Source organism: Loxodonta africana, chromosome 6 (assembly GCF_030014295.1).
Source record: "Loxodonta africana isolate mLoxAfr1 chromosome 6, mLoxAfr1.hap2, whole genome shotgun sequence".
NCBI lineage: Eukaryota > Metazoa > Chordata > Mammalia > Proboscidea > Elephantidae > Loxodonta > Loxodonta africana.
This window is the reverse complement of record NC_087347.1, coordinates 124,428,156-124,456,138: the sequence shown is the minus strand read 5'-3', so window position 1 is coordinate 124,456,138 and position 27,983 is coordinate 124,428,156. Positions and strand designations below refer to the sequence as shown.

The window sequence follows — 27,983 nt, the reverse complement described above, 5'->3', positions numbered from 1 at the left end:
TCAGTGTAAAAGTGTTCCAGTCTCTCCACAGCCTCTCCAACATTTATTATTTTGTGTTTTTTGGATTAATGCTAGTCTTCTTGGAGTGAGATGGTATCTCATTGTAGTTTTGATTTGCATTTCTCTAATAGCCAATGATTGTGAGCATTTCCCCATGCATCTGGTAGCCGCCTGAATGTCTTCTTTGGTGAAGTGCCTGTTCATATCCTTTGCCCATTTTTTAATTGGGTTGTCTTTCTGTCATTGAGGATTTGCAGTATCTTGTAGATTTTAGAGATTAGACTCTGATTGGATATGTCATAGCCAAAAATTTTTACCAGTCTGTAGGTTGTCTTTTTATTCTTCTAATGAAGTCTGTAGATGAGCGTAAGTGTTTGATTTTTAGGAGCTTGTCCTTCTGTGATTGACTTATTTCACTCAGCATAATGTCCTCCAGATTCATCTACGTTGTGAGATGCTTCACAGATTCATCATTGTTATTTATTGTTGAGTAATACTCCATGGTATGTATGTACCACAGTTTGTTTACACATTCATCTGTTGATGGGCATCTAGGTTGTTTCCATCTTTTTGCTATCATAAACGATGCTGCAGTGAACATGGGTGTGCATATGTTTGTCCGTGTGATGACTCTGATTTCTCTGGGATATATTCCTAGGAGTGGGATTGCTGGATCGTATGGTATGTAGGTCTCCTTTGGTTTCTTGCAGTAGTGTCTTCTAGTTTTCTTTGTATAGGTCTTTTATGTCTCTGGTTATATATTTTTCTAAGTATTTTATTTCCTTGGTGGCTGTTGTAAATGATGTTGATTTGGTGATTTCCTCTTTGAAATTCCGTTTTTTGGCATAGAGGAGTTCAACTGACTTTTGTGTGTTTATCTTGTATCCTGATACTCTGCTGAATTCTTCTATTAGTTCCAGTAGTTTTCTTCTGGATTCTTCGGGGTTTTCTGTGTATAAGATCATATCATCTGCAAATAGGGATACTTTTACTTCTTCCTTACCAATCTGGATGCCCTTTATGTCTTTTTCTTGCCTAATTGCTGTGGCTAGAACCTCCAGCACAGTGTTGAATAAGAGTGGCGATAAAGGGAATCCTTGTCTGATTCAAGGGGAATGCTTTCAGACTCTTTTCATTTAGGATGATGTTGGCTGTTGGCTTTATATAAATGCCCCTTATTATGTTGAGGAATTTCCATTCTGTTCCTGTTTTGCTGAGAGTTTTATCATGAATGGGCGTTGGACTTTGTCAAATGCCTTTTCTGCATCAATTGATAAGATCATGTGGTTCTTGTCTTTTGTTTTATTTATGTGATGGATTACATTGTTTTTCTAATGTTGAACCATTGCTGCGTAACTGGTATGAATCGCCCTTGGTCATGGTGAATTATTTTTTTGATATGTCATTGAATTCTATTGGTTAGAATTTTGTTGAGGATTTTTCTGTCTATGTTCATGAGGGATATTGATATGTAATTTTCTTTTTTGTGTTGTCTTTACCTGGCTTTGGTGTCAGGACTATGCTGGCTTCATAGAATAAGTTTGGGAGTATTCCATTCTTTTCTATGCTCTAAAGTACCTTTAATAGTGGTGGTGGTAACTCTTCTCTGAAAGTTTGGTAGAAGTCTCCAGTGAAGCCATTAGGGACAGGTCTTTTTTTTGGGGGGGGTGGGTGTTAATTACCCTTCCAGTCTCTTCTTTTGTTATAGGTTTATCTAGTTGTTCTACCTCTTTTTGTGTTAGTTTAGATAGGTAGTGTGTTTCTAGAAATTTGTTCATTTCCTCTAGGCTTTCAAATTTGTTGGAGTACAATTTTTCACAGTATCCTGTTTTGATTCTTTTAATTTCAGTTGGGTCTGTTGTGATATCACCCATTTCATTTCTTATTCAGGTTATTTGCTTCCTCTCCTGTTTTTCTTTTTGACAGTTCAGCCAATGGTTTATCAATGTTGTTGATCTTTTCAAAGAGCCAGTTTTTAGTCTTGTTAACTCTTTCAGTTGTTTTTCTATTCTCTTTCATTTAATTCTGCTCTAATATTTATTATCTGCTTTCTTCTGGTGCCCGAGGGCTTCTTTTGCTACTCTCTATTTGTTCAAGTTGTAGGGTTAATGTTTGATTTTAGTCCTCTCTTCTTTCTGGATATGTGCATTTATTGGTATAAATTGATCTCTGAGCACTGCTTTTGCTGTGTCCCAGAGGTTCTGATAGGATATGTTTTCATTCTCATTTGATTCTGTAAATTTCTTTATTCCATTGTTAATTTCTTCTATAACCTAGTAGTTTTTGAGGAAGGTGTTTTTCAGTTTCCATGTATTTGAATTTTTTTCCTTGATTTTTCTTTTATTGAACTCTACTTTCATGGCTTTATGGTCAGAGAAGGTGCTTTGTAATATTTTGATGTTTTGGATTCTGTTAAGGTTTGCTTTGTGGCCTAATATGTGGCCTATTCTGGAGAATGTTCCATGTACATAGGAAAAGAAAGTATACTTGGCTGCCGTTGGATGGGGTGTTCTGTATATGTCTATGAGATCAAGTTGGTTGGTTGTGGCATTTACATTTTTCCCGTCTTTATTGAGCATCTTTCTAAATGTTCTGTCCTTCACTGAAAGTGGTGTGTTGAAGTTTCTGTTTTCAATGCCGTTAGAGTTTGTTTTATGTATTTTGGAGCCCTGTTGCTGGGCGCATAAATATTTGTTATGGCTGTGTCCTCCTAGTGTTTTGACCCTTTAATCATTCTATAGTGTCCTTCCTTATCCTTTGTGGAGAATTTTGCTTTAATGTCTACTTTGTCAGAGATTATTACTGCCACTCCTGCTCTTCTTTGATTGCTGTTTGCTTGATACATTTTTTTTCCATCCTTTGAGTTTCAGTTTGTTTTTGTCTTTGATTCCAATGTGTGTCTCTTGTAGGCAGTGTATAGACTGATCCTTTTTTTTTTAAAATCCATTCTGCCACTCTCTGTCTCTTTATTGGTGCATTTAGTCCATTTATATTCGGTATAATTATTGATAGGTATGAGTTTTTTTTTTTATGAGTTTAGTTTAGTGCTGTCATTTTGATTTTGTGTGTGTGTTGTTGACAGTTTCTTTGTTCCACTTAATTTTCTGCATTGAGTCGTTTTTCTTTATATATTTTCTTTTCATCGTTTTCATTGTTGTTCATTGTTTATTTGCTGAGTCTTTATGCTTTTCTTGTTTTTTATTTTAATGTGTAGGATTGTTAGTTTCCTTTGTGATTACCTTAAAATTTACATCTGTTTTTCTAAGTTTAAACCAATCTTTTATTTCTTGATATTGCCTTGACTTCCTTTCCATATGAAAGTTCTATGACTACATTATTTAGTCCCTCTTTTTTGTTTTAATGTTGTCTTCTTTTACATATTGACATCTCCGGTTCCCTAGTTTCAATGTTTTAGCTTTGACTTATTTTTGTGGCTTCCCTATCTGAATTGATACCTGGTTGTTCTGTCCTGTATGCTAGTCTTGCGTTGTTACCTGTTACCTGATGCTATTAATTTTCTAACTGGAGGACTCCCTTTAGTATTGTAATTTTGGTTTGGATTTTACAAATTTCCTTAACTTGTATTTATCTGGAAATGCCCTAAATTCACCATCATATTTGAGAGACAGTTTTACTGGATATGTAATTCTTGGCTGGGAATTTTTTCCTTCAAGGCTTTATATTTTTCATCCTATTGCCTTCTTGTCTGCATGGTTTCTGCTGAGTAGTCTGAGCTTATCTTACTGACTCTCATTTGTAGGTAAGTTTGCATTTATCCCTAGCTGCTCTTAAAACTCTCTGTTTTGGGTTTTGGCAAGCTTGATTATAGTATGTCTTGGTGACTTTCTTTTGGGATCTACCTGTGTGGGGTTTGATGAGCATCTTGGATAGATACCTTCTCATCTTTTATGATATCAGAGAGGTTTTCTGCCAACAAATCTTCAACAATGCTCTCTGTATTTTCCGTTATCCCCCTACTGTTCTGGTACTCCTATCACACGTAGGTTATTCCTCTTGATAGAGTCCCACATAATTCTTAGATCTTCTTCATTTCTTTAAATTCTTTTATCTGATTTTTCCTCAAATGAATTGGCATCATGTGCTTTATCTTCAGTCTCACTAATTATGACTTCCATTGCCTCAATTCTGCTCTTATGACTTTCTATTGAGTTGTCTAATTCTGAAATTTTATTGTTAATCTTTTGGATTTCTGTTTGCTGTCTCTCTATAGATTCTTCTAACCTGTTAAAATTGTCATTATGCTCTTGTGTAGCCTTCTTAAGTTCCTCTATTGCTTTGCCTGTGTTTTCCTTGGCTTGTTCTGGGTTTCGCCTGATCTCCTTCCTGATTTCTTGAAAAGCTCTGTATATTAATCTTTCGAATTCTACCTTCAGTAATTCCAAGAAATTCCCTTTCTCTGGGAGGTTTCTTGGTTCTTCATTCTGGTTGCTTGCTGAAACCATTGTATTCTTCCTCTTTACGTGATTTGATATTGACTGTTGTCTCCCAGCCATCAATAAGTTATTATATTTATTTATGTTTGCTTACCATGTCCTAGCTTCTTGTTTTGTTTTCATGTGCCCAGATAGGTTGGTTGTGTGAGCTACTTTGAGTATTGGCATTTTTGGAGCTCTCCCGTCCTGTCACCAGGTGTTTAGAGCTGTTACTAAGTATTTAAATCCAGAAGTCCGTTCACTTTTCTTGTGTGGATTCAGCTCAGGTGTCTAGGTCGTCGGTCACCTGTATGTGGTGCAGACCCTCACCTGCAGAACTAGACGGGCAGGAGTGATTGGAGTAGGCACAGGCTGCAGTAGGAGGTCACGTGCTGAGCAAATCAGGGGGCTGATGACTACCCCTGAGTGTCTGGGTGGAAGGCATGTCCCTGTTCCCTACAGCTCATAGGTGGGTGTGTTTTGCATCCAGACTTTGGGCATTAATGCTGTTTGCTATACAACTGGGTGGCACCACTTTTTCTTAGACCTCTGTCTTGGGTGGCTAGGTGGAGTGGGTGGAGCCACCAGATCTCAGGCCCCTGATGAGGGTAGGTGAGGACCCTGCTTAATGGGCAGGGCGTAGTCAAATGTCACAAATCTGCCACTCCCCCTTAGCCATTGCAGTTGAAAATAGGCTTCAGGTACTTACCCTGTTGTACTGTGCCAATGAGGGCCTATTCTGTTGAAATGGACCCCCACAGGTCTAGGCAGGGCTGAAAGGCATTCGAAGTCCATGGATCTTTTATGCCTGTGCGTAGGCAAAGGGGCTGTGCCTGTCCTGAGTTCCCAGCTTAGAGGAGCTGGCAGATTATTTTTTCCTGTTTGTTAATTTATTCCCTCTCCAAAGCTGGGAGAATGGCTTGGGGCACGCAGTGGTCCTACTTCAAGCCCATGGGGCACAGCAATTGGTGAAGCCATGCCGGGACCCAGACCAGAGCAGGGAGGGGGCAGGTAAATGACAGAGAGGTACTTCCGAAAGGGGGGCAGGGTTTTTTTGATCCCACTTGGTAGGTTAAGTGCTTGTACTTAACTTTTGCTGATGCAACCCAGCTTCTCCCTGGTTCCAGAGGCTTGAGCAGACTCTCCTCTCCTTGGTTTCTCTGGATGTGGAAAACGTGTCCCGAGCACTACTGCTTGCCTCACCCCGCCTGCACCAGCTGATCCAGCCTGTGGGGCGCTGGCCAGGTGAGGTCTGGCAAATCCTCGCTGCTTCTGAACTGTCTCTCCCTCTCCCTGCCGCCCAGTCTAACCTCCTCAACTTTGTCTTTGATGTTCAGTGCTCCTAGATTGTCATATATAATCAATTCACTTGTTTTTTTGGGTCTTTGTTGTAAGAGGGACCACAGGAAGCATCTGACTACTCTGCTGTCTTTGCCCCGCCTCCCAAGGACTGTGCTTGTGAGAACGAGCTTTCTACTTCTGAAGTTGCCTTACCTGTCCCAAAGACATACCTGTTTGTTGATGTGTTTTTTGTGTGCTTACATTTCTGTGTCTTTACTTTTTTAGAATAATGTTTTTATGAAACCAGAATCAGAGGTTTGCCTCTCATATAGACAAACTAGAGTTATGTTTTCTCTTTGATCACAATGACCTTGTATGTTGTTAGCAAATGCTGTGGAGTTGGCCCCTGACTTATGGTGACCCCATGCATTATAGTTTTGGATTATTGTGATCCGTAGGGTTTTTATTGGCTGAATTTTTGGAAGTATATCACCAGGCCTTTCTTCCCTAGACTGTCTTAGTCTGGAAGCTCTCCTGAAACCTGTTCAGCATCATAGCAACACACAGCCTCCACTGACGGAAGGTTGTGCCTGAGGTACATTGATTGGGAACCAAAGCTGGGTCTCCCTTACGGAAGGTGAGAATTCTACCATTGAACCACCGCTGTCCCACATAGTGTTATTGTTGTTAGTTGCTGTTGAGTTGTTTCTGACTCATGGTGACCCTATGATTGCAGACTAGAACTGCTCCATGGGGTTTTCAAAGTGGTGAGCTTTTAGAAGCAGGTCACTGGGACTGCCTTCTGAGGTGCCTCTGGGTGGGTTTGAACTGCCAGCTTTTCAGGCTAGTAGTTGAGTGCTTAACCATGTGTGCCACTCAGACACCTCCCCTATGCATAGACTCCCCACCCATTAAAGCAGTAGTCTTACTTATTATATGAACTACTCAAGGACAAGGGACCATATCGTATTCTTTATATCTCTAATACTTAGCACTCTGCCTGACTCACAGGAGTTTTTCCATAACAATTTGTGAAGGAAATATTTTTAAGTTCATTTAGTTTCATTCTCTCTTCTAGTTATAGACACACCCCGTAAACTCAACCAGCTGTCAAACAAATGTATGCCACCGTCCACAGAGAAAATGATAGGAGTATGTCTGCTAACTATGGGTTAGTAACTTTAAAATTTTTTATACCAAAGATTATACATGCAAATAGATTCAAGCCTGCACTGTTTAGTGCCTCAGAACGTGGTGCACACATGAATCTGGGCTGTGGGGTGGAGCCTGTTCTTTTATGGTGCTAGGATGCATCTCCACTCTGTCTAGCCACAGACTTTGTCCATTTTCTCTTCTGTGGGCTGGCAGTATCTTAACCTTCTTCCTAAAATTTGGAGAATAGGAAGCTTGTTTCTATTTTTGAAGGGAAAATATATATAAACATATAAAATATATAAACAAAGTGAAAATGAAACAATGTGTTTTTTTTAAAAAAAAGATTGTAAAACAAACTGTGTCATGTCATCTCAATTCTGTGTTGCGTCTTTGCGTTGTTGGACTTGTTCATATGCCCGTGTGTCCTAAAAGGATTAGTTAGCAAATTATCCCTTTATCCTAATGCAAAACCAAACTCATTGCCGTCGAGTTGATTCAGACTCATGGCAACCCCAAGTCTTAGGAGTAGAACTGCTCCGTAGGGTTTAGTTGGCTGTAATCTTTATGTAAGCAGATTGCCAGGCCTTTCATCCATGGTGCGGCTGAGTGGGTTAAAACCACTTAGTAGGTGGACCCAAACCGTTTGTACCACCCAGGACCTTTTATCTTAATGAAGACCTACTTAATCATATTCAAATAATCAATATTTTGACTTTAAAACTCATGAAAATTTCCTCCTGAGGTTGGAAGAAAAATTCTTAGAATTGTTTCTTACATTTAAAACACATGTTCCACAAAATTCAAATTCACAAAAAAAGACCAGACTTGCTGCTCTGACAGAGACTGCAGAAACCCTGAGAGTATGGCCCCTGGACACCCTTTTAACTCAGTACTGAAGTACTCAGCCAAAGATGAGACAAGTCTCTAGGGCCAACAATAACACATGTGTGGAACGTGCTTCATAGTTCAATCATGTGTAGAGACTAATGGGCACACCAGCCCCAAAGCAAAGATGAGGAGGCAGGAGGAGACAGAAAAACTGGACAAATGGAAACAGGGAATCTGAAGCAGAGAACAGGAGAGTGTTGCCACATTGCAGGGTTGGCAACCAATATCACAACACAATTTGTGTATTAACTGTCTAACGAGAAACTAATTTTCTGTGTAAACTTTCACCTAAAGCACACACACACACACAAAAGAATTGCTCTAGACTTCTTTCTTGTGGACCAAGTTTGAATCTATGCAGTTAATAATCCATCCTGCTATACCTAGATGAATGCATTGGGCCAAGGGGAAAAGTCACTATAGAAACAGGAGAAAGCCACCTGGGTTCCCAAGGCAGGCTCTGATGGTTTATGGAAGTTTTTCAACTGGCTGGGTCAGGGACCCTGGGAGGCATTTTGGCCTTCCGCTGTGTGTCTCTGTGCCTATTCTGGTCTTTTTATAACTCAGAAGTGATTAGGTTTAGGATCCACCCTATGCCAATATGGCCTTATTAACAAAAAGAAAAACCCTATTTCCAAAAAGGATTACATTTACAGGTACAGGGGTTAGGATTTCAATATCGATTTTAAGGGGACACAGTTCAATCCATAACACCTCCTAGGGATTTTCCAAGTTTTGTCTCCAACTTTTATAAGGAAAGGGTTCAGTATAATATGTTTTACAGATACAATTTAAAACTTCAGAAAAACATCATCCATATGTCCTCATCCATGCCTTAGCCAGCTCTCAGACATGGGTCTCATTTCCTATCCATCGTTGTTCTTTTATCATCTACTCCCTATGTGCAGGGCCTGTAGCATCACTGGCTTAGCTTGTCAGTTTAGCTGTCATTTTAGTCCCCTTCAGGTTTTTTGGGTCTTCAGCCAAAGGGAGAGTCTTCCAAATAACCCCTACATCTTTAACCAACTCATCACAGAAGCCGCTTCCCCAACTTTCTGGGTTTAGAGACTTTCTTAATTGACCTCATTTAGCCTCAGAAAGTAGTCCCTGGGTGGCACACAGTTAATTACTTGACTACTAACCGAAAGGTTAACAGTTGAAACCCACCCAGAGGCACCTCGAAAGATGGGACTGGTAGTCTGCTTCCAAAAGATCACAGCCATGAAAACCCTATGAAGTTGTTCCACTCTGCACACATGGGGTCGCCATGAGTCAGAATCAACTTGACGGCAACAACAGCAATCTTCAGAAGTTTCTTCTCATCTGTACAATAAAAAGGCTGCCTTAATACCTTCCCACCAGAACCCACCTCTTATTCTGGACTATGAATTAAATGTTTATCGAATGAATGAATCAATAATACAATGCAGATAATCACCATAACATGACTTGTGGTCACCAAGAAAGTTCATGGGTGATAGATTATAATCGGTAGGTTATTTGCAAGTCAGAATAACTTCTTTTGAAAAGATTTGAAACAAAAAATTTATTCATTTTTTAATGTCTAGTATATATCTTGTGAGTTTGGAAACCAGGTAACTATGCATGTTAGAAGTATATGAAAGTCATACCTTGGAATAAACTTTATAAGGAATGTTGAAGATATTTAAGAAGAAAACTTTAAAATCTTACTGGCGGTATCCAGTTGTCCAAACTCATGGAACTGAACTCTTCAGATCTGTGCATTTTATTGTGTGAAGTTATACCTCAATTTAAAAATGTAAAACACAGTATGAGGGATCCAAAAAAAAAAAAAGATATAAATGGAAATGCATAGAACATTTTGGATAGGAAGATACAACAAATGAAGTTGTTAGTTCTCCCTTAGTTTACAGATTTAATGCCACTCTGATAAAATACTAACAGTAGTTGTGTATGTATATGAACTAAAGAGGCTGATTATAAAATTTACATGCAAAAATACATGACCAAGAATAATCAAGACAATTCTGAAAAATAATAGAAATGAGAATGACCAACTCTAACACATATTAAGACATAAAGCTGTAGTAATTAAAACAGTGTGGTGCTGTCACATGAACAATGTCACAGAATTGAAAGTCTAAAAATAGAACTAAATCTGTATGGGCATTTAGTGTATAATAAATGTGGCATTTCAAAACTGGGGGGAAAAAATGGAGGATTCAATAACTGGTCTTGGGACAGTTGGGTAGACATTTAGAAAACAGTTAAGTTGAATCCATAGCCTATTCTTTATGTCAAAATAAATACTGAACAGATTAATGACTTAAATGTAAAAAAATTAAACCCATGGGTGGGGGTAGAGATGAAAAAAATGGAACATGAGTTCATAATTTGTTGAAGCTGGCTGATGAGTACATGGAGGGCTCCTTATTGTCTTAGTTTGGGTTCTCTAGGAGGAACAAAACCAGTGAAGCGTATATATAAATATAAAGAAAGAGATTGGCTTTGAGGGAATGGCCCATGTAGTTGTGAGGCAATAGTTCATGCAATTGTGGGGACTGGCAAGACCCAAATCCATGGGTCACATGGATTCAGGGGCTGATGAACCTGAAACCTGCCAGTCAGGTGGCAGGCGGGAAACTTCTGCAGACTTACCTCCCAAGATGTACTCTGAAACTTGCTCTTAAACTTAGAGCAGCTAAAGCTAAATGAAGAATGGCGAAGTAAAAGAGCCAAACAGAAGATTTCAGAGGGTGGCTAGAGAAAACACAGTATTATAATGACATGCGCAAAGACCTGGAGATAGAAAACGAAATGGGAAGAACACACTTAGCATTTCCAAGCTGAAAGAACTGAAGAAAAAATTTCAACCCTCAAGTTGCAATACTGAAGGATTCTATGGGGAAAATATTAAGCTATGCAGGAAGCATCAAAAGAAGATGGAAGGAATACACAGAATCACTGTAAAAAAAAAAAAATTGGTCAATGTTCAACCGTTTCAGGAGGTAGCATATGATCAGGAACCGATGGTACTGAAGGAAGAAGTCCAAGCTGCACTGAAGGCATTGGCGAAAAACAAGGCTCCAGGAGCTGATGGAATACCAAATGAGATATTTTAACAAACGGATGCAGTGCTGGAAGTGCTCACTCGTCTATGCCAAGAAATTTGGAAGACAGCTACCTGGCCAGCCAGATGGAAGAGATCATATTTATGCCTATTCCCAAGAATGGTGATTCCACTGAATGCAGAAATTATCGAACAATATTATTAATATCACACACAAGTAAAATTTTCCTGAAAATCATTCAAAAATGGCTGCAGCAGTATATCGACAGGGAACTGCTAGAAATTCAGGCCGGATTCAGAAGAGGATGTGGAACCATGGATATCATTGCTGATGTCAGTTGGATCCTGACTGAAAGCAGAGAATACCAGAAAGATGTTTACCTCTGTTTTATTGACTATGTAAAGGCATTTGACTGTGTGGATCATAACAAATTACAGATAACATTGTGAAGAATGGGAGTCCCAGAGCACTTAGTTGTGCTCATAAGGAACCTGTACGTAGATCAAGAGGCAGACGTTCGAACAGAACAAGGGGATACTGAGTGGTTTAAAGTCAGGAAAGGTGTGCGTCAGGGTTGTGTTCTTTCACCATACCTCGTCAGTCTGTATGCTGAACAAATATCTCAAGAATCTGGACTATATGAAGAAGAACAGGGCATCAGGATTGGAGGAAGACTCATTAACAACCTGTGATATGCAGATGACACAACCTTCCTTGCTAAAAGTGGAGAGAACTAAGCACTTACTGATGAAGATCAAAGATTACAGCCTTCAGTATGGATTACACCTCAACAAAAAGAAAACAAATATCCTCACATCTGGACCCATAAGCAGCATCATGTTAAACAGAGAAAAGATTGATGTCATCAAGGATTTCATCTTACTTAGATCCACAGTCAACAACCATGGAAGCAGCAGTCAAGAAATCAGAAGACATATTGCATTGGGCAAATCTGCTGCAAAAGACCTCTGTAAAGTGTTGAAAAGCAGAGTCACCTTGAAGACTAAGGTGTGCCTGACCCAAGCCGTGATGTTTTCAGTCACCTCATATGCACATGAAAGCCAGACAATGAATAATGAAGACCAAAAAAGAGCCGATGCCTCTGAATTGCGGTATTCGCGAAGAATATTGAATATACCATGGACTGCCAAAAAAAGAACAAACAAATCTGTCTTAGAAGTAGTACAACCAGAGTGCTCCTTAAAAGCAAGGATGAGGAGACTTTGTCTCACATACTTTGGACATGTTATCAGGAAGGATCAGCCCCTGGAGAAGGACATCATGCTTGGTAGAGTAGAGGGTCAGCCAAAAAGAGGAAATGGATTGACACATTGGCTGCAATAGTGGGTTCAAGCATAACAACAATTGTGAGGATGGTGCAGGACTGGGCACTGTTTAGTTGTGTTGTTCATAGGGTTGCTGTGAGTTGGAGCCAACTCAATGGCATCTAACAACAAGAGCATGTCTCAAGAACCAGAGGTCAGGCGATGAAAAAAGTGCAGGGTCAAGAGAGAAATCGAGCTTTGCCAGAACATCCATTTATATGCTGGAGGTAGGCCACACCTCCACAGAAGCTCCCCTTTCGACTGATTGACTACTTAGATCACAAAATGGAAGGTGATCACATTATGGAAGAGTACAGGCCAAACCACTGAGACTCATAACCTGGCCAAGTTGGCACATAACATTCACCATCACAATTATACTGTTCTGTATACGGTGTGTGTTTGACATTCTCCACAGAAAAAGTTTTAAAAACTGAAATGTATGTTTTAATCCATTATTGTGGCTGTTGTGTCAATCCATCTCATTGAGGGTTTTCCTTGTAGTCTCTGACCTTCTACCAAACACGCTATCCTTTTCTAGCAATTGTCTTTCCTCATGACGTGTCCAAAAATAGACAAGCCAGAGTCTCACCATCCTCACTTATTTCCTATCCTAAAATATTCATTTTTAAAAATACAGTTGCTTTTTAAAAGTCTGTGTGCTCTGTAGTTTGAGCCCCTGGGCATTCTAGCAAATGAAGCTTGTGAATAGAGGAGCCTGGCTTTTGGGGCTTCTGTTTTAGCTGCTGAGAGGCATTTCTGTTGACTCTCAGCCATGTTCTGTAAATAGAACACGGTGCTGACCAGCTGCACCCTAGTTGACGAATGGTGCTGTGTGTCTAGCTAAGGGTCAATTCTCTGTGCTACTTAGGGACAGACATCAAGTCATAAGTGTCTCCCGTGTGATGTTTTACTGGATTTGTAAATATCATGGGAGAGCAAACTCACCCACCTCCACCCTAAATCACATAGAGAAATATTACAGCTACAGTGACATGGGACCAAATGTTTATTAACTTGGGAAAGATTTTTAAATATGTGGACCCTTGGCCTTTTGAAATCAACTTGCTTCTCTTAGAAGTCAGACTGGCCAGCTCCATCGCTGGCTAGTCTTGTAACCTTGGGCCTGTACCTCAGACCTTTCTGATTCCTCCTAGACGATTGTGAAGATGAGATGCAAAGATGATGACAGTGACAACAGCAAAAACAACAGCATAAACCTATTGCCGTCAGGTTGACCCTGACCCATGGCGGCCCCTGTGTGTCAGAGTAGAACTGTGCCCCGTAGGGGTTTCCATGGCTGATTTCTCAGTAGTAGATTGCCAGGCCTTTCTCCCAGAGCCCCTCAGAGTGGGCTTACACCTCTAACCTTTTACTTAGCAGCCGAGCACATAAACCAGTTGCACTACCCAACAACTCCAAACAGCTAACATAAGGAGCACTCGTTGTGTGGGAGACACTGTGCTGAGGGTTTTGTATGTGTCATCTCCTTTCATCCTTACCACAAGGGAGTGAGGTAAGGAAGGCAATGAGCAAGATATATTATTTCCCCTTTTTGTTGTTGTGTGCCATCAAGTTGATTTCAACTTATAGTGACCCTATATGACAGAGTAGGACCATAGGGTTTCCTAGGCTGTAATCTTTATGGTAGCAGATCTCCAGGTCTTCTCTTCCTTGGAGTGGCTGGTGGGTTCGAACTTCTGGCCCTTTGGTTAGTAGCCGTGTCCATAAACATTGCGCCACCAGGAAGCTGAGTCTTAGAGAAACTATCTGGTTTGTTGAGAACACACAGCTGGTTGTTTGGTGGAGCCTGAATTTGAGCCCAGACCTAACTCCAAAGACCGTGCTATAGCAGTCTCCCCAGTGCGTTCAGCGTGTGGACTCAGTAGAGACTCAATATGTATCTGTTGACTTCTCCCGTTACAGTAATGGCAGTAGGATGGGAATTGGATGATTGGTGTGACCCAAGTAATCATCGTTATGTTTCATACCAAATATGAAACACGTGTAAGTACTGATAAAATGCTATTTTTGTTTCTTTTTAGACAAACGAACTTGTGTTGGGTTTGGAAGATGATGACAGACTCCTGTTAAAAGAAGACAGCACTATGAAAGCTGCTGGAATTGGTGAGAGAGGGTGCCTTTACATTGCTAGAGGGGCGCGCATTCTCCCGGCTACCAGTTTTGTTTGCATAGCTCACCACAAAGTAAATGCTACCCTGGGTGCTCTTTCTAATACCTGGTAATTACTCAGAGAAGGAGGAAAATAGTGTACATTCGGATCGTTTGACTGAGGGCCACAGGTACCTGCTCTTCAGATGTTCAGAATGCGAACAGTTCTTTTCAGAAGGCATGCTCAGAATTCTGCCGAGGCTTATTTTAAGTGATTGACAGGTTATTAGTACCGTTTCTACTTATCAGCATCGTTTGAACTGGTGGTTTGAGAGAAATGGATGTCATGGAAGTAATGTGGACAAATGAAAGGAGATGTTGTTTGTATGACATTCAGGGTGGTTTCTTGTAGTCATTCAGGGCTGACCAAATTGGTGAATTTAAAGGAAGAGCCTAGTGCGTTTGGCTGAAGACTCAGTTTAGCCTTTCAACCTGGACTATGCTGACCGTTCTCTTAGAAAGAAGTGCTGTGTGACATGCTTTGTGACCATTAGATGTCACTCTGGTTCTACTTACGTGTACACCTAAGGCTTTTTTTGTCAATAGAAGGAGTGAAGATTTTTGAGAGGTCTGAGCAGTTGAAGGTTTTTTGCTGACACACTTTGTGGTCAGTGAATATGGTGAAACCTCGGAAATCACGCCTACTTCTTCATGGTTTCTGTGCTTTGGCTCGTGAACGCTCTAAGCGGGGTTTACGTCAGGCAATCTCAGACCTTCTTGACAGGTGTTATATTGAGTTATTTTAGTCACATATCAGGGGTTCACTTCTGAATGGCACATGTGACCAGAGGGAATTCCTGACGTGTCTTACAACTTAACAGGTACTTAAATAACATGTTATGAAACCTTAGACTTGTTGTCTGTGTTTTAGTCTACGCTATTTGTTAGAATTAGACTCTTCCCATATTATGAACCCATAGGATTGATTCTTTTATTTAAAAAACAATTAATTTGGCATTAATTTCTTTAAATGATCTTATATTATTATAGTAGGTGGCACCTGTGTTTGAGGCATGTGGCACCTAGAACATAACCCTACTTGTTGTCAAAGCACATAATAAAGTTATAATAAAAATAACAGACTGGTTTTGATGCAGGAATTAACCAGTGCATTCATGAAACAGACTAGGAAATCCAAAAGCAAAATAAAAAAGAAAAAGTTAAATTTCAGGATACGATAAACTTGACTTCTCAGATAAGTGGAGAAAAAAAGAATTAGTCAGCAAATGATATTGAGCCCATTGCCAAACCATTTGGGGAAAAAAAGTTAAATCCTTATCTCAGTCTCTTTTCCAAAATAAATTGTAGGTAGATTAAATGCTCTAATGTAAGAAATAAAGAAAAAGAAAATGTAGCTCCATAATTTTATAATCTTGGGAATGGAAAGAGCTTTTTAAGCATGACCTCAAAGGCAGAAACCATGAAAGGAGAGAAATAACAGATTTGAACACATGAAAATTAAAAAATGCAAACAGTCTAAAGGGAAGCAACAAACTATGAAAAAATATTTCCAGTGTACAAGTAAAAAGTTATTAGCCTTATTTTATAAAAAGCTCCTGTAATTAATATGAAAAAGATGAACAAGAAATTCTATTGATAGAAGAAATAGTTAACATATAAAAAAAAGTCCAGATTTATTAGGAATGAGAGAAAACACACATTAAAATAGATACTATTTTATGTAGTATGTATAGTGATTAAGGATTAGAGTTTGGAGCCAGAATGCATGGGTTCAAAACCCAACTCTGCCACTTACCTACCTGTTGACCTTGGGCAAGGTAACTGTAAGAACAGCAGACATGAAAAAATATGGCGATATCTAGGAAGGGTCAAGGTATGGGGAAATGGATACTCCTCAGGAAGGGTCAAGGTATGGGGAAATGGATACTCCTGTACCTCTGTTGGGAAGGTATATTACCTCTAACTTTCTGTTGGTTAATTTGACCAATAAGACTTTCTTAAGTTTAACTTTCTGTCATTTCTGTTCCTAAGCCAATGGAGTATATGTCCCCAAATTATGACTCCCCTGAGATTTTGTGATATGCCTTCAAAGGTGTGGTGGGTTTAACTCTTACCTCCCACATTTGTAAATCACTGAATGGAAATAGAATATATTGTATGATATCATTATTATTTAAAAATGTATATATTTACATGTTTGTATGTGTATGTGGAAGAAAGATCATTTACCAAAATTATAGAAATGGTTTCTCTGGCTGGTGGCTTTGCCAGTAGTTGATATTTTCCCTTCTTATCTGTGCTTTCTAATTGTTCTTACTGTAATTTTTTAAAGTTTCTACAGTTTATATATATAAACTATACATTAGGGAACTAATTTTAAAAAAGAATAAACCCTTAAAGATGGGGAAATTGGTTTGAACAAGGGCTCTGCATTTTACTTGGTGTGTGAACTTCTGTAAGCCACGTAGCCTCCTTGAACTTCTATTTTGTTTTCGGTTGACGTGTGAATAATTAAAGCTTTCCCAGAAGGTTGTCAATAAGAGTTGAGTAAACTAATGTAAAAAAAAAAAAATTTTTTTTTTTAAACTAATGTGTTTGAAAGTTATGGAACTCCGCATGCAAAAGGCCCTTAAAAAACATTGGCTATTTTATTATTTGGAAACCCTGTTTTGAGAAGAGAATTGGCAAATGTTTTGAATATTTTAAAACATTGAGTTGTTGGCTTAATTGTCGTTAGTTTCAGGACTTACTTATGTAATCAACCACCTATCAAGATGAGAATCAAATCCCTGTTTTTGTGATTCTTATTTTAAGGCCCTGTGTCTTTGCTCAGAATCAGCTCCTTTTCCCAAGTTCTCCGGTGGTTTCAGGACAACGTGAGAACTCCCAGCTGCCCTCCTGCCCTGCTGAGCTCAGCAACCCTGGTCAAGGGCAACCTCGCTCCCTGAAGGAACCATTTCCTTCCCGAAGGCTGCCTCCTCCTTGCCTAGACCAGGGTTGCTGTGCTCCAGAGAAAAGCCAGCAGTTACACATGGGAAGATGATGGTCCCTGGGAGCAACAAAAAAAAACCTAAACGAGAGTGGAGTAGTAGGAAGTGTGATTTTCCTAGGGAATTTCTCCTCCCTAGGTGTGTGTCGGGTTAGGTTTTTAAGAGGTTTAAGAGAGAAATTCTAAGTCAGCGCTCTGCCCCTTTTTACCGTTTGATCTTGCGTAGAGCTGTCACGCTGATATCACAGCCAGTTGCCATGGGAATAATGCCAGTGTGATGAATTTATCATTGTGACTTTTCCGCAGGAGCCATGAGAGGAAAAGAAAGACTGGGAGGGAGGAAATTAGGGGGAAAAACTTGTTTGAAGCTTTCTTTTCTCACGGAGAAAGTCTCCAGTTCATAGGATGGCCTTTTATCTGCACTGCGGGTCCCAACTGCATATTCTGTACCTGACGCCAGTGAAAGTTTTTTGCTTGTGGATTTTGTGCTAAAACAAGTAAGTCAAAAAGACTTACTTTGTGGACGGAAGAAGAGGGCTTTATCTAGAATTGTTATGTAAAGTTTAAAGATTTTTACATTGAGATTTTTGGTTATTAACAATTGTAGTTTTATGGACTAATTTACCCTAAATAAATTTGCTTGTAATGTAGGGTTTTATTTTATTAAGTGACATTTTATCTATATTATTTTGTTTCATTTTATGAAGTATTATCTTTTGAATCCTTCGCAGTTTAGGAAATAAATGTGGCAGGTGACCCTTCTAAAGCCAGTTGCGTTTTATTGGAACGGTTTTAAAACAAGAAACAGTAGGCCAAACCTTAAATGATTATCTGAGCGAGTAGTTCACATCAAGCCAGATCTTGTAATAATTCCCAAGCCCCCTTGTGGTGTGTTTTCATTCTGAGTGTCACTCCCATCATCTGGCCATAATCACAACCCCTTTTGTGTGCCTGGCACCTTTTGGTTATTTTGTACATCGAGTTGATATTGTAGGATCCTCTGGCTCCCACTTCTTTCTCACGATCATGTTCGATTTGTGTTTCTTTAAGGTTTGGGTCCCTTTCCCATGCCTTTTTGGGCAGTAATATCTCAGGGCATACCTGTTTTACACATCTGACAGGACGTGAAGATGCTGATGGTCACGTTAACATCGTAACATTAACAGTGGTATAGCCAGGGACTCAGTAAAGTAGGTGTGGGCCTGGGGAATTTGAGGATTCCAGAACAAGGGGTCGGAATGAAGCCCCATAGATTGTTCTTCCCCTCCTACCTCCGTCTCACCATTGTGGAAGTTACTGGCATGTCTTCAGTCTATCAAAGGTCAGATTTGGCTATTAGTTTTCTTCAGACTGTGCTTTGAAATCCCTGCCAGATGATCTAAAACAGATATCTGAAGCAAGTGTGAAATCAAAAGCATAGGAATTTGGACTTTTTTACTGAATTGCTGACCTCCTCGCTGTGAGCAGTTTTGAATGATTTGTAGATTAGGATTTTGTGAAACTTGGAAGGATAGGATAGGATATGTTTCTGGAACAGGAGAGAGTTGACACTTTGCCTTTTTGGTCTTAAATTGCCACATAAACCACATCTCTCCATTCATATATATGTATATAAAATGATAGGTATTTGCATAAAAAATATGCATATAATATATGCATTATATTGTATCATGAGTTATCTGTACCACAGTCAGTGTACATGCCTCAGTCTGTGCTGAAGACAGCACTTGCTGTGCAGCCTAACGTGAGGCCGGGGACTCCAGAGGACACAGTAAACGCTTGTCGACAGGCGAGTTCGTCAAGATAAGTTCGCTGAGAGGTTTAAATGCCTCGCGTTGAATTTCTAGTGCGCTTTTACACTTAAAATTGGTTTTTCTTATATTTTATTCTTTTAAAGTCATTATTATTATTTTTCTGTTAAAGATGTGTGTGTGTGTGTGTGTGTGTGTGTGTGTGTCCTGTTTGGAAGCGTTATACATTTACTAATTTTATATCCAAAATTTCAATGTCTTAGCTTGTGTTCATTCCATTAAACTTGAAAGTCAGTATGAGAATGATTTACAAATGTATTGGGAGAATTCTGACTTGATTTCATTTGATAGTAAGACGGGGTGAACTGGCCCTGTGTTTACTGGATTTGAGATTACACAGTCACTTCCGATTCCAGTGCCAAGGCACTCTGCACCTGAGTGCACGCCGCCTGCAGCACATTTAATTTAAAATCGGGGGGACGGCACACGGGAGGCTTCCTGGGGGTTCTTCCGGAGCCATTTTTAAAGGAGTCATTTGAAAATGAATTTGGAAAGCAAGCATTTACGGAATAATGGTGGAAAGGGTGATGATGTAGAGGTCTTAAAAATCTTCTGTAATTGGCTTTCACTTAAATTGGCAAATAAATTTGCGGTATTAAGTACATGAACTCATGATGTTAAACATTTTCCAAAGAGTTTTATAGATTCTCTTAAACATTATATTCTATTTCTCATTGAGGAGCACGTTATTAAAATTTAAAATCCATTTTATATTTTACATTTGAATGTTCAGAGTGATTTTTCATTTGTGTGTTCTCCAGTTTGCTAAGGGTGAAAAAAAAAAAGTGATCAGCCTGAAGTATTTCCATTTAACTTATTTGGCAGTCCAGTTTGTCTGAAAAAAAAAATGCAGTTGTCTGAAGAGAAAGTCTTTACCCTAGATTATGTCATTTTGAGCCTGTATTATGAGAGATGGCATAAATACTTTATATGAATAATGGATTGATCTATAAGCTAATTAGACCCCAGAGAACCGGTGTGTCAAAACAAAATGCCTTGTCAGCCCTTTCTTTACATCAGCTTGTTCTGACCTATTATTACCGTATTGAGAGCTGAGCTACCTATTAGTTTCTCAAAAGGGGCACAAGTAAATGTCAACTGCGGTGAGTGAAAATTGTAATTACAGTTAGCATATGCGAAGCCAAGTGCTGTGTGGGCAACGCACTATGTAAAGTTCTGTATGTAAATAAAACCTCCCAGAAAAACCCTTGCTTGTGGTTATTAAGAGCAGGGGTGCTTCTGCTCATCTTCCATTAGAAGGATGATTAGAATCACTTGCCAATTATAGAGCTCCCCGCTCTGGGCATGCTCTCCTTCAAAAAGAAAATCTCTGGAGCTCTTTATAAAAAAAAGATCTCCGATGTCATTAAATATTGCATTTTTTGAATCCCCTCCTTTAAGCATTTTACTGATTCCAAGCCTGGAGCCTCTTAGTCTTTAAGTGCGATCTTGTAAAATTTAACTGTACATTAATTTCATGCTTTGCCCAGGGTCCATCTGTTTCCAGCACCTCCTCATTGATTCCAGTTTCTCTCTGCCGTGTCTCCCTCACAGACACTTTGTGACAAGAGTTTGCCGTCTAATTTTCATCTCCCCTTATTTAGTCTTCAAGATGTTGTAAGACTGGAATGAGAATGTGAGACTCTGGGTGATTCGTCCTTTCCTGCATTTCAGTATGTTCAGTATTTCAGTGTAGACTATTTCAGTATGTTCAGTATTTCAGTGTAGACTATTTCAGTATGTTCGGTATTTCAGTGTAGGATATTTCAGTATATTCCGTATTTCAGTGTAGACTATTTCAGTATATTCGGTATTTCAGTGTAGACTATTTCAGTATATTCCGTATTTCAGTGTAGACTATTTCAGTATATTCCGTATTTCAGTGTAGACTATTTCAGTATATTCAGTATTTCAGTGTAGACTATTTCAGTATATTCCGTATTTCAGTGTAGACTATTTCAGTATATTCGGTATTTCAGTGTAGACTATTTCAGTATATTCCGTATTTCAGTGTAGACTATTTCAGTATATTCAGTATTTCAGTGTAGACTATTTCAGTATATTCCGTATTTCAGTGTAGACTATTTCAGTATATTCGGTATTTCAGTGTAGACTATTTCAGTATATTCCGTATTTCAGTGTAGACTATTTCAGTATATTCGGTATTTCAGTGTAGACTATTTCAGTATATTCAGTATTTCAGTGTAGACTATTTCAGTATATTCCGTATTTCAGTGTAGACTATTTCAGTATATTCAGTATTTCAGTGTAGACTATTTCAGTATATTCGGTATTTCAGTGTAGACTATTTCAGTATATTCCGTATTTCAGTGTAGACTATTTCAGTATATTCCGTATTTCAGTGTAGGATATTTCAGTATATTCCGTATTTCAGTGTAGACTATTTCAGTATATTCAGTATTTCAGTGTAGACTATTTCAGTATATTCCGTATTTCAGTGTAGACTATTTCAGTATATTCCGTATTTCAGTGTAGACTATTTCAGTATATTCCGTATTTCAGTGTAGACTATTTCAGTATATTCCGTATTTCAGTGTAGACTATTTCAGTATATTCGGTATTTCAGTGTAGACTATTTCAGTATATTCGGTATTTCAGTGTAGGATATTTCAGTATATTCCGTATTTCAGTGTAGACTATTTCAGTATATTCCGTATTTCAGTGTAGACTATTTCAGTATATTCAGTATTTCAGTGTAGACTATTTCAGTATATTCCGTATTTCAGTGTAGACTATTTCAGTATATTCCGTATTTCAGTGTAGACTATTTCAGTATATTCCGTATTTCAGTGTAGACTATTTCAGTATATTCGGTATTTCAGTGTAGACTATTTCAGTATATTCAGTATTTCAGTGTAGACTATTTCAGTATATTCAGTATTTCAGTGTAGACTATTTCAGTATATTCGGTATTTCAGTGTAGACTATTTCAGTATATTCAGTATTTCAGTGTAGACTATTTCAGTATGTTCGGTATTTCAGTGTAGACTATTTCAGTATATTCGGTATTTCAGTGTAGACTATTTCAGTATATTCAGTATTTCAGTGTAGACTATTTCAGTATATTCCGTATTTCAGTGTAGACTATTTCAGTATATTCGGTATTTCAGTGTAGACTATTTCAGTATATTCAGTATTTCAGTGTAGACTATTTCAGTATATTCCGTATTTCAGTGTAGACTATTTCAGTATATTCCGTATTTCAGTGTAGACTATTTCAGTATATTCCGTATTTCAGTGTAGACTATTTCAGTATATTCCGTATTTCAGTGTAGACTATTTCAGTATATTCCGTATTTCAGTGTAGACTATTTCAGTATATTCGGTATTTCAGTGTAGACTATTTCAGTATATTCGGTATTTCAGTGTAGACTATTTCAGTATATTCAGTATTTCAGTGTAGACTATTTCAGTATATTCCGTATTTCAGTGTAGACTATTTCAGTATATTCCGTATTTCAGTGTAGACTATTTCAGTATATTCCGTATTTCAGTGTAGACTATTTCAGTATATTCAATATTTCAGTGTAGACTATTTCAGTATGTTCAGTATTTCAGTGTAGACTATTTCAGTATATTCCGTATTTCAGTGTAGACTATTTCAGTATATTCCGTATTTCAGTGTAGACTATTTCAGTATATTCGGTATTTCAGTGTAGAATATTTCAGTTTATTCGGTATTTCAGTGTAGACTATTTCAGTATATTCGGTATTTCAGTGTAGACTATTTCAGTATATTTAGTATCTCAGTGTAGGATATTTCAGTATATTCTGCAGGGAACATGAGTAACTTATGATGGAGGAACATTACATTTGATATTCTTAAAAACAGCAAAAAGATTTTTAATGAAAGGATGTGCTCAGCTCCTTTATTTCATTCTTCTTGCAGTAAGTTCTAGTGAGGAGATGAGAGGTGTAAAGGAGGACAGTGGTGACCCTCCGCACTGTTTATTTTTGTCCCGTTTATTCGGCATGAAGACTTCTGCTTGTCTGTTTCCGGAGTACTAAAAAAAAACTTTTTTTTTTTTGAGTACAGTGTATGTTAATTGAGTGCTCAGTATTCATTACAAATAATCTTATCTGTTTTTATGTCGAGACTCTGAAGGCCTTTTGCTCTTTCTGTAAAAGCCAAGCAGACTGTATTAACTTCTGGTTTAATTTAAAAACGAACGTGGAAGTTGTTGGCACACACCTTAAAGAGCTGCATGTTTAATAATCGGAAGGCTCTCCATCAGATTTGTCTCCAGCCTGAATTACTAATGTGGCTGACTTACTGCTTCAGAAGACGAAGTCCTTGACCTGCTCGGTTGAAAGAATTGTGACTGCTCTGAACCCTTGTGGGTCCTTTAGCTGTGCTATATCCCCTGTGAATAATTAGAGGTGTTTGAAGGTATTGTGATAGAAGCCAATTTGTGTCTTTCACTTTGCATATTGTTGAAGCCTCATGAATTAATCACAAGCAGGGCAAAAAATTAACTTCTCCAGACATATTTTGATGGGTCATGAGGGAGAATGTAAAGTGATCTGTAAAATATTCTACTGATCCTCTAAGTCATAAATTATTATACCTACAGGCTAATTTCAGAAAAAAAAAAAAGAGTTTTTTCCCCTCTTCTTTAGTAACTCAGTAGCAAATTTGAAAAAAAAAAAATCAAGATTTGTTGTTTTCTGGGACTGACTGTAAAGGAGACGATAGATGGGCAATTTTCTGATTGCCTAAAAACCAGCATCTTGTGGTAGCTCTTGTTTTCATGTCTTAGAATTTTTTTTGTTTTTAATGACTTGAGTTTTAAAGTCTTAACAGCTATGCCACCTCTTCAGACAGGGATTGGACTGGAGTATAAGATAGAAAATGATACTGGTGAGGAGTGAGCTTCTTGGGTCAAGGAGACACATGAGACTATGTGGGCAGCTCCTGTCTGGAGGGGAGATGAGAGGGCAGAGGGGGCCAGGAGCTGGCTGAATGGACACAGGAATACAGGATGGAGAGGAGGAGTGTGCTGACTCATTAGGGGGAGAGCAGCTAGGGTTATACAGCAAGGTGTGTATAAGTTTTTGTATGACAGACCGACTTGATTTGTAAACTTTCACTTAAAGCACAATAAAAAAAATTCTTACAACTGCAGCTTAAACTTCTTACTTGATTTGGTAAAATGTATTGTGTAGACAAATAACTCATCCTTCTCACTTCAGGTATCTAAAGCTATTCTAAAGTATTGAATCATTGTAATAATCCCATACTTGTTTAAAATTTAGGTTTACATTAATTTTTTTTCTTTGTTTTTCCCAGCCCATGAAACTGAAATTGCCTTCTTCTGTGAAGAAGATTACAAGAACTACAAAGCTAATCCCATTTCATCCTGGTGAAGACCTCGCCTGGCCTCCTTTTTGCGTACCTATAGTAAGCTCCTTGTTCCACTAGTGAGTTTTTTTAAACTGACAAATAAATCTTAAAAATGAATCCCCAGCTCTGCTGTTGGAGTGACAGTCTGTGGTGATTTTTCTCTCTGCAGGGCTCATGTTGCCTTCTTTTCTTGTTGTAAAATAATATATTCATTTAGGAGGAAAGAAGTGAAAAATAGTTATTCAGAAATCATAATGGACTATTAGTACTTTTGTCATAATTTGTTTTCTAAAATTAGAGATTTTTTGGTGACTTGCATGTTGGATTCTTTAAAAAGATCATAAGCTTAAATCATCTGTTTATTTCATGTGTTCCTCTGTAGTTACTGATCAGAGCAGCTGTTAATGTCGTCAGTACCAGAGACTGGGAGAGTCTGTGACAGCTGTACTGTCTTCTGGGTCGGGAATGTGTGATACACACCACCGTACATCAAACTGAATTGTGTCTGTTAGCCAGGTTTTCATGATGTAAGATGGTTACTTCTTTCTTTTTAGTATCTCAGCCTATACAAGTCACCTTGCTGCACTGTTTTTCTCTGAACTGTGTTTCCTGACTTCAGGAGCAAACTATAATTGAACCAAACTCATTTACTTGGAAAGAGGAGGTAGCAGGATGTGTGTACTTCTCAGAGAAAATTGTTGACTGAGAGCAAGTCCCAGTGCTGGAAGATGTGTTCTTTCGAGACAATACAATACCTTGGGTTCCTGAGAATGGCTGACTCCTGTGCAGGAAACCGAGAGAGCAGTAGTTTCAAAAGGGCCTCTCAGCCACCATGGACCTAATCAGAACTCGCAGAGAGGTTGGTCAGCTCTAGAATTGCTCTGTGAGCCCTCTCAGGTGTCAGTAGGGCAGGTGGTTTCAGTGTGGTAGTGTCTCACTTAAGAAAATCTACTTTTTAAAAAAGACAACCTTGAAAGTCTGATTGAAATGATCAGAAGGTGCTTTACTTTGTTGAAAGATGTAATAGAACCTTCTTTAAAACAAATTCTATTTTATTCATTAAACAAAGTACTGAATGCACGAATGTGCTAATAGTAAAAATAAAGGTATATAAAGAATAATAAAGGTAATAAAGAATAAAATAAGACACGGTTTTTGCCTCGGTGAGTGGGGCAAGATACATAAGCAAGTAATTTTAATATCATAACAGTAAAAACTGCGGTGGTGGCACTTTAAAGAAGTGCCAATTGAGCTGTATTTTAAAGGTTGAACGGGAATTTGTGCTTAGAAGAGAAGAAGGGAAAGGCTTTCAGGAAGAGGGAGTAGCATGTGCCAAAGAAGAGCACTGTGAAAAGCTTAGGATTTTCTGGCAAGAGTATGAATTTCAGTGTACTGGAATATGAATATAAAGTCCATGGAATAAAGTGGAGGAAGATGAGACAGGAAAGGTAGGTTGAGCTAGATTATAAAGGGCCTTAGAAGTGCTGCTAAAAAATTAGAACTCTTACCTAGGAGGTAGTTGGAAGCCAGTGCATTGCATGGGCAAATTTATGTCTTAGAAAGTGAGCTGTGGTAGCAGTGGCCAGATGGCAGAAAGACTAGAAGACAGTGGCTGTATACGAGGTAAGACTGGAAGGCCTGACCTAAGGCCATGGCAGAGGGGAAGGAGAAAATAGATATTCTTGAGATAGTATTAACGTTTGTTCATGCATTAGATGGCAAGTGTTTCATTAGGGTCTTTACATTTATTATTTCATTTAATTTTTACCACAACTCCTCAGACTTGCTAATACCATGTCTATTTTATAGATGAGGAAATTTGGGCTCAGAGAGGTAAGTTTACCCCAGGCAATGCAGTAGCGTGCAACAGGGATTGGAGCCAAATCTGTGTTAAAATCCTGATCTGGCCTGTTCCAGCCCCTGGCCCCCCAGTAGAGGCATGAGGCAGATTGCCTGGCGGAATCTTTGGGACACGGTGAATGACTGCGTGTGGAGGAGTGGAGACTTCAGGGATTCTTGCTTCAGTGACTAGATTGATGGTGACAGCATTAACCCAAAAAAGGAATTCGGTAAACAGAAGAACAGGTTAAAACATATTTTCTTTGTTCCTTTCGTAGACTTTTAGTTTTTAAATAATAAGTTTTTCTTTTTCATGCAAAATTAAGTATACTTTTACCTGTACATTTTCTATTTAACAATGCAAAAATATGTATATATATATAATCCCTCATTTGGTGTATGTGTATTTTCCTTATTATAGAAGTTACAAGCTATTTACTGAGATGTAAAAATAAAAAATAAAAATGTTATGATGTAAGAGGGACAAGCCTGTTAGATATGAACAGGACAAGGATGATCACTGTTACCGGTACCGTTCAGTATTGTTCTGCGGGTCTTACTGTAACCAATTACTGTAACCAATACAATAATAAAAGGAACGAGAACAAATATTGGAAGTATTGGAAAGGAAGAGATAAAATGTTCATTTATAGATAATAATATTTCAGAAGAACCAACTGAAAAGTTATTAGAACTGATAAGAGATTTCAGGAGTGTTTGAAAATGAACCTAAAATGAAATGCGTATAGAAATCTTTAATTGTTAACGTAAAAGACCCCACTAAAGGAAGAGGAGCACCACTCCATTCTCACAGATGGCAGATTGATTGCTGCAGAGACCTTGATGTGTACCTGTCTTAGTTATCTAGTGGTGCTAGAACAGAAAATAATACAAGTGGGTGGCTTTAACAAACAAATTACTTTTCTTACAGTTTAGAGGCTGGAAATCCAAATTCAGAGCACTGGTTTCTAGGGGAGGCTGCCTCTCTCTGTTGGCTCTGGGGGAAGGTCCTTGTCCCTTTTCAGCTTTCGTTTCTTGGTTCCTTGGAGATCCCATGTCGCGTGGCATCTATCGTCCCTCAAGTCTGCTTGCTTCATCTGCTCTTTTATAGCTCAGAAGAGATTGACTTAAAACACACCCTACGCTAATACTGCCTCATTAACCTAGCAAAGAAAACCCACTCCCAAATGGGATTACAACTACAGGTATAAGGGTTAGGATTTACAGCACATTTTGGAGGGATACAATTCAACCCATAACAATACCAAATCTGTAATTTAGTACAATCTCAATAAAAATCCCAAAGGTTTTATCATGGAACTTGACAAACATTTTAAAAACTCATTTGGAAAAGTAAGTGTACAAGAAGAGCCAAGATCAATTTGGGAAAACAGAAAGGCGGGGGGGGGGCTGGGTATTGGTAACTAGATATGAAACTATATTTTAAAACTGTAGTAATCAAAACAGTTTGGCATTGATAAAGAAATAGAAATATCAGCTGACTAGAATATAGAAGCTGATTTGTGTATATGGAAATATTATATGATAAAGATAGTATCTGTAATCAGTGGAAAAAAGAAGAGCTATTTGCTAGTGTGATGAAATGGCTTCACTTATGTGGCCTTTTTTGCTGTGGGTTTGTGGAAAGAAACAACTTGGGAGGGGATTGCCCAAGTTGATTGACATTTCCTAGGTAAACTGTAAACAACTT

General features: G+C 38.5%; 1 protein-coding gene across 8 annotated transcripts in view; it reads left to right on the top strand.

The window, feature by feature from the left end:
• C6H2orf76 (chromosome 6 C2orf76 homolog) overlaps positions 1-26,881 on the top strand; it is a 109,024-nt gene extending 82,143 nt beyond the window's left edge. For 7 of the 8 annotated variants that reach the window (XM_064287287.1, XM_064287286.1, XM_023556074.2 and 4 more), the window contains 3 exons: positions 14,181-14,262; positions 24,380-24,490; positions 24,816-26,881. In XM_064287287.1, the coding sequence (XP_064143357.1) occupies positions 14,181-14,262; positions 24,380-24,456 (159 nt within the window). In that variant the 3' untranslated portion in view covers positions 24,457-24,490; positions 24,816-26,881. The remainder of the gene's footprint in view (positions 1-14,180; positions 14,263-24,379; positions 24,491-24,815) is intronic. The other variant, XR_010322340.1, reaches the window with a different exon arrangement.
• Positions 26,882-27,983: the final 1,102 nt, after the last annotated feature.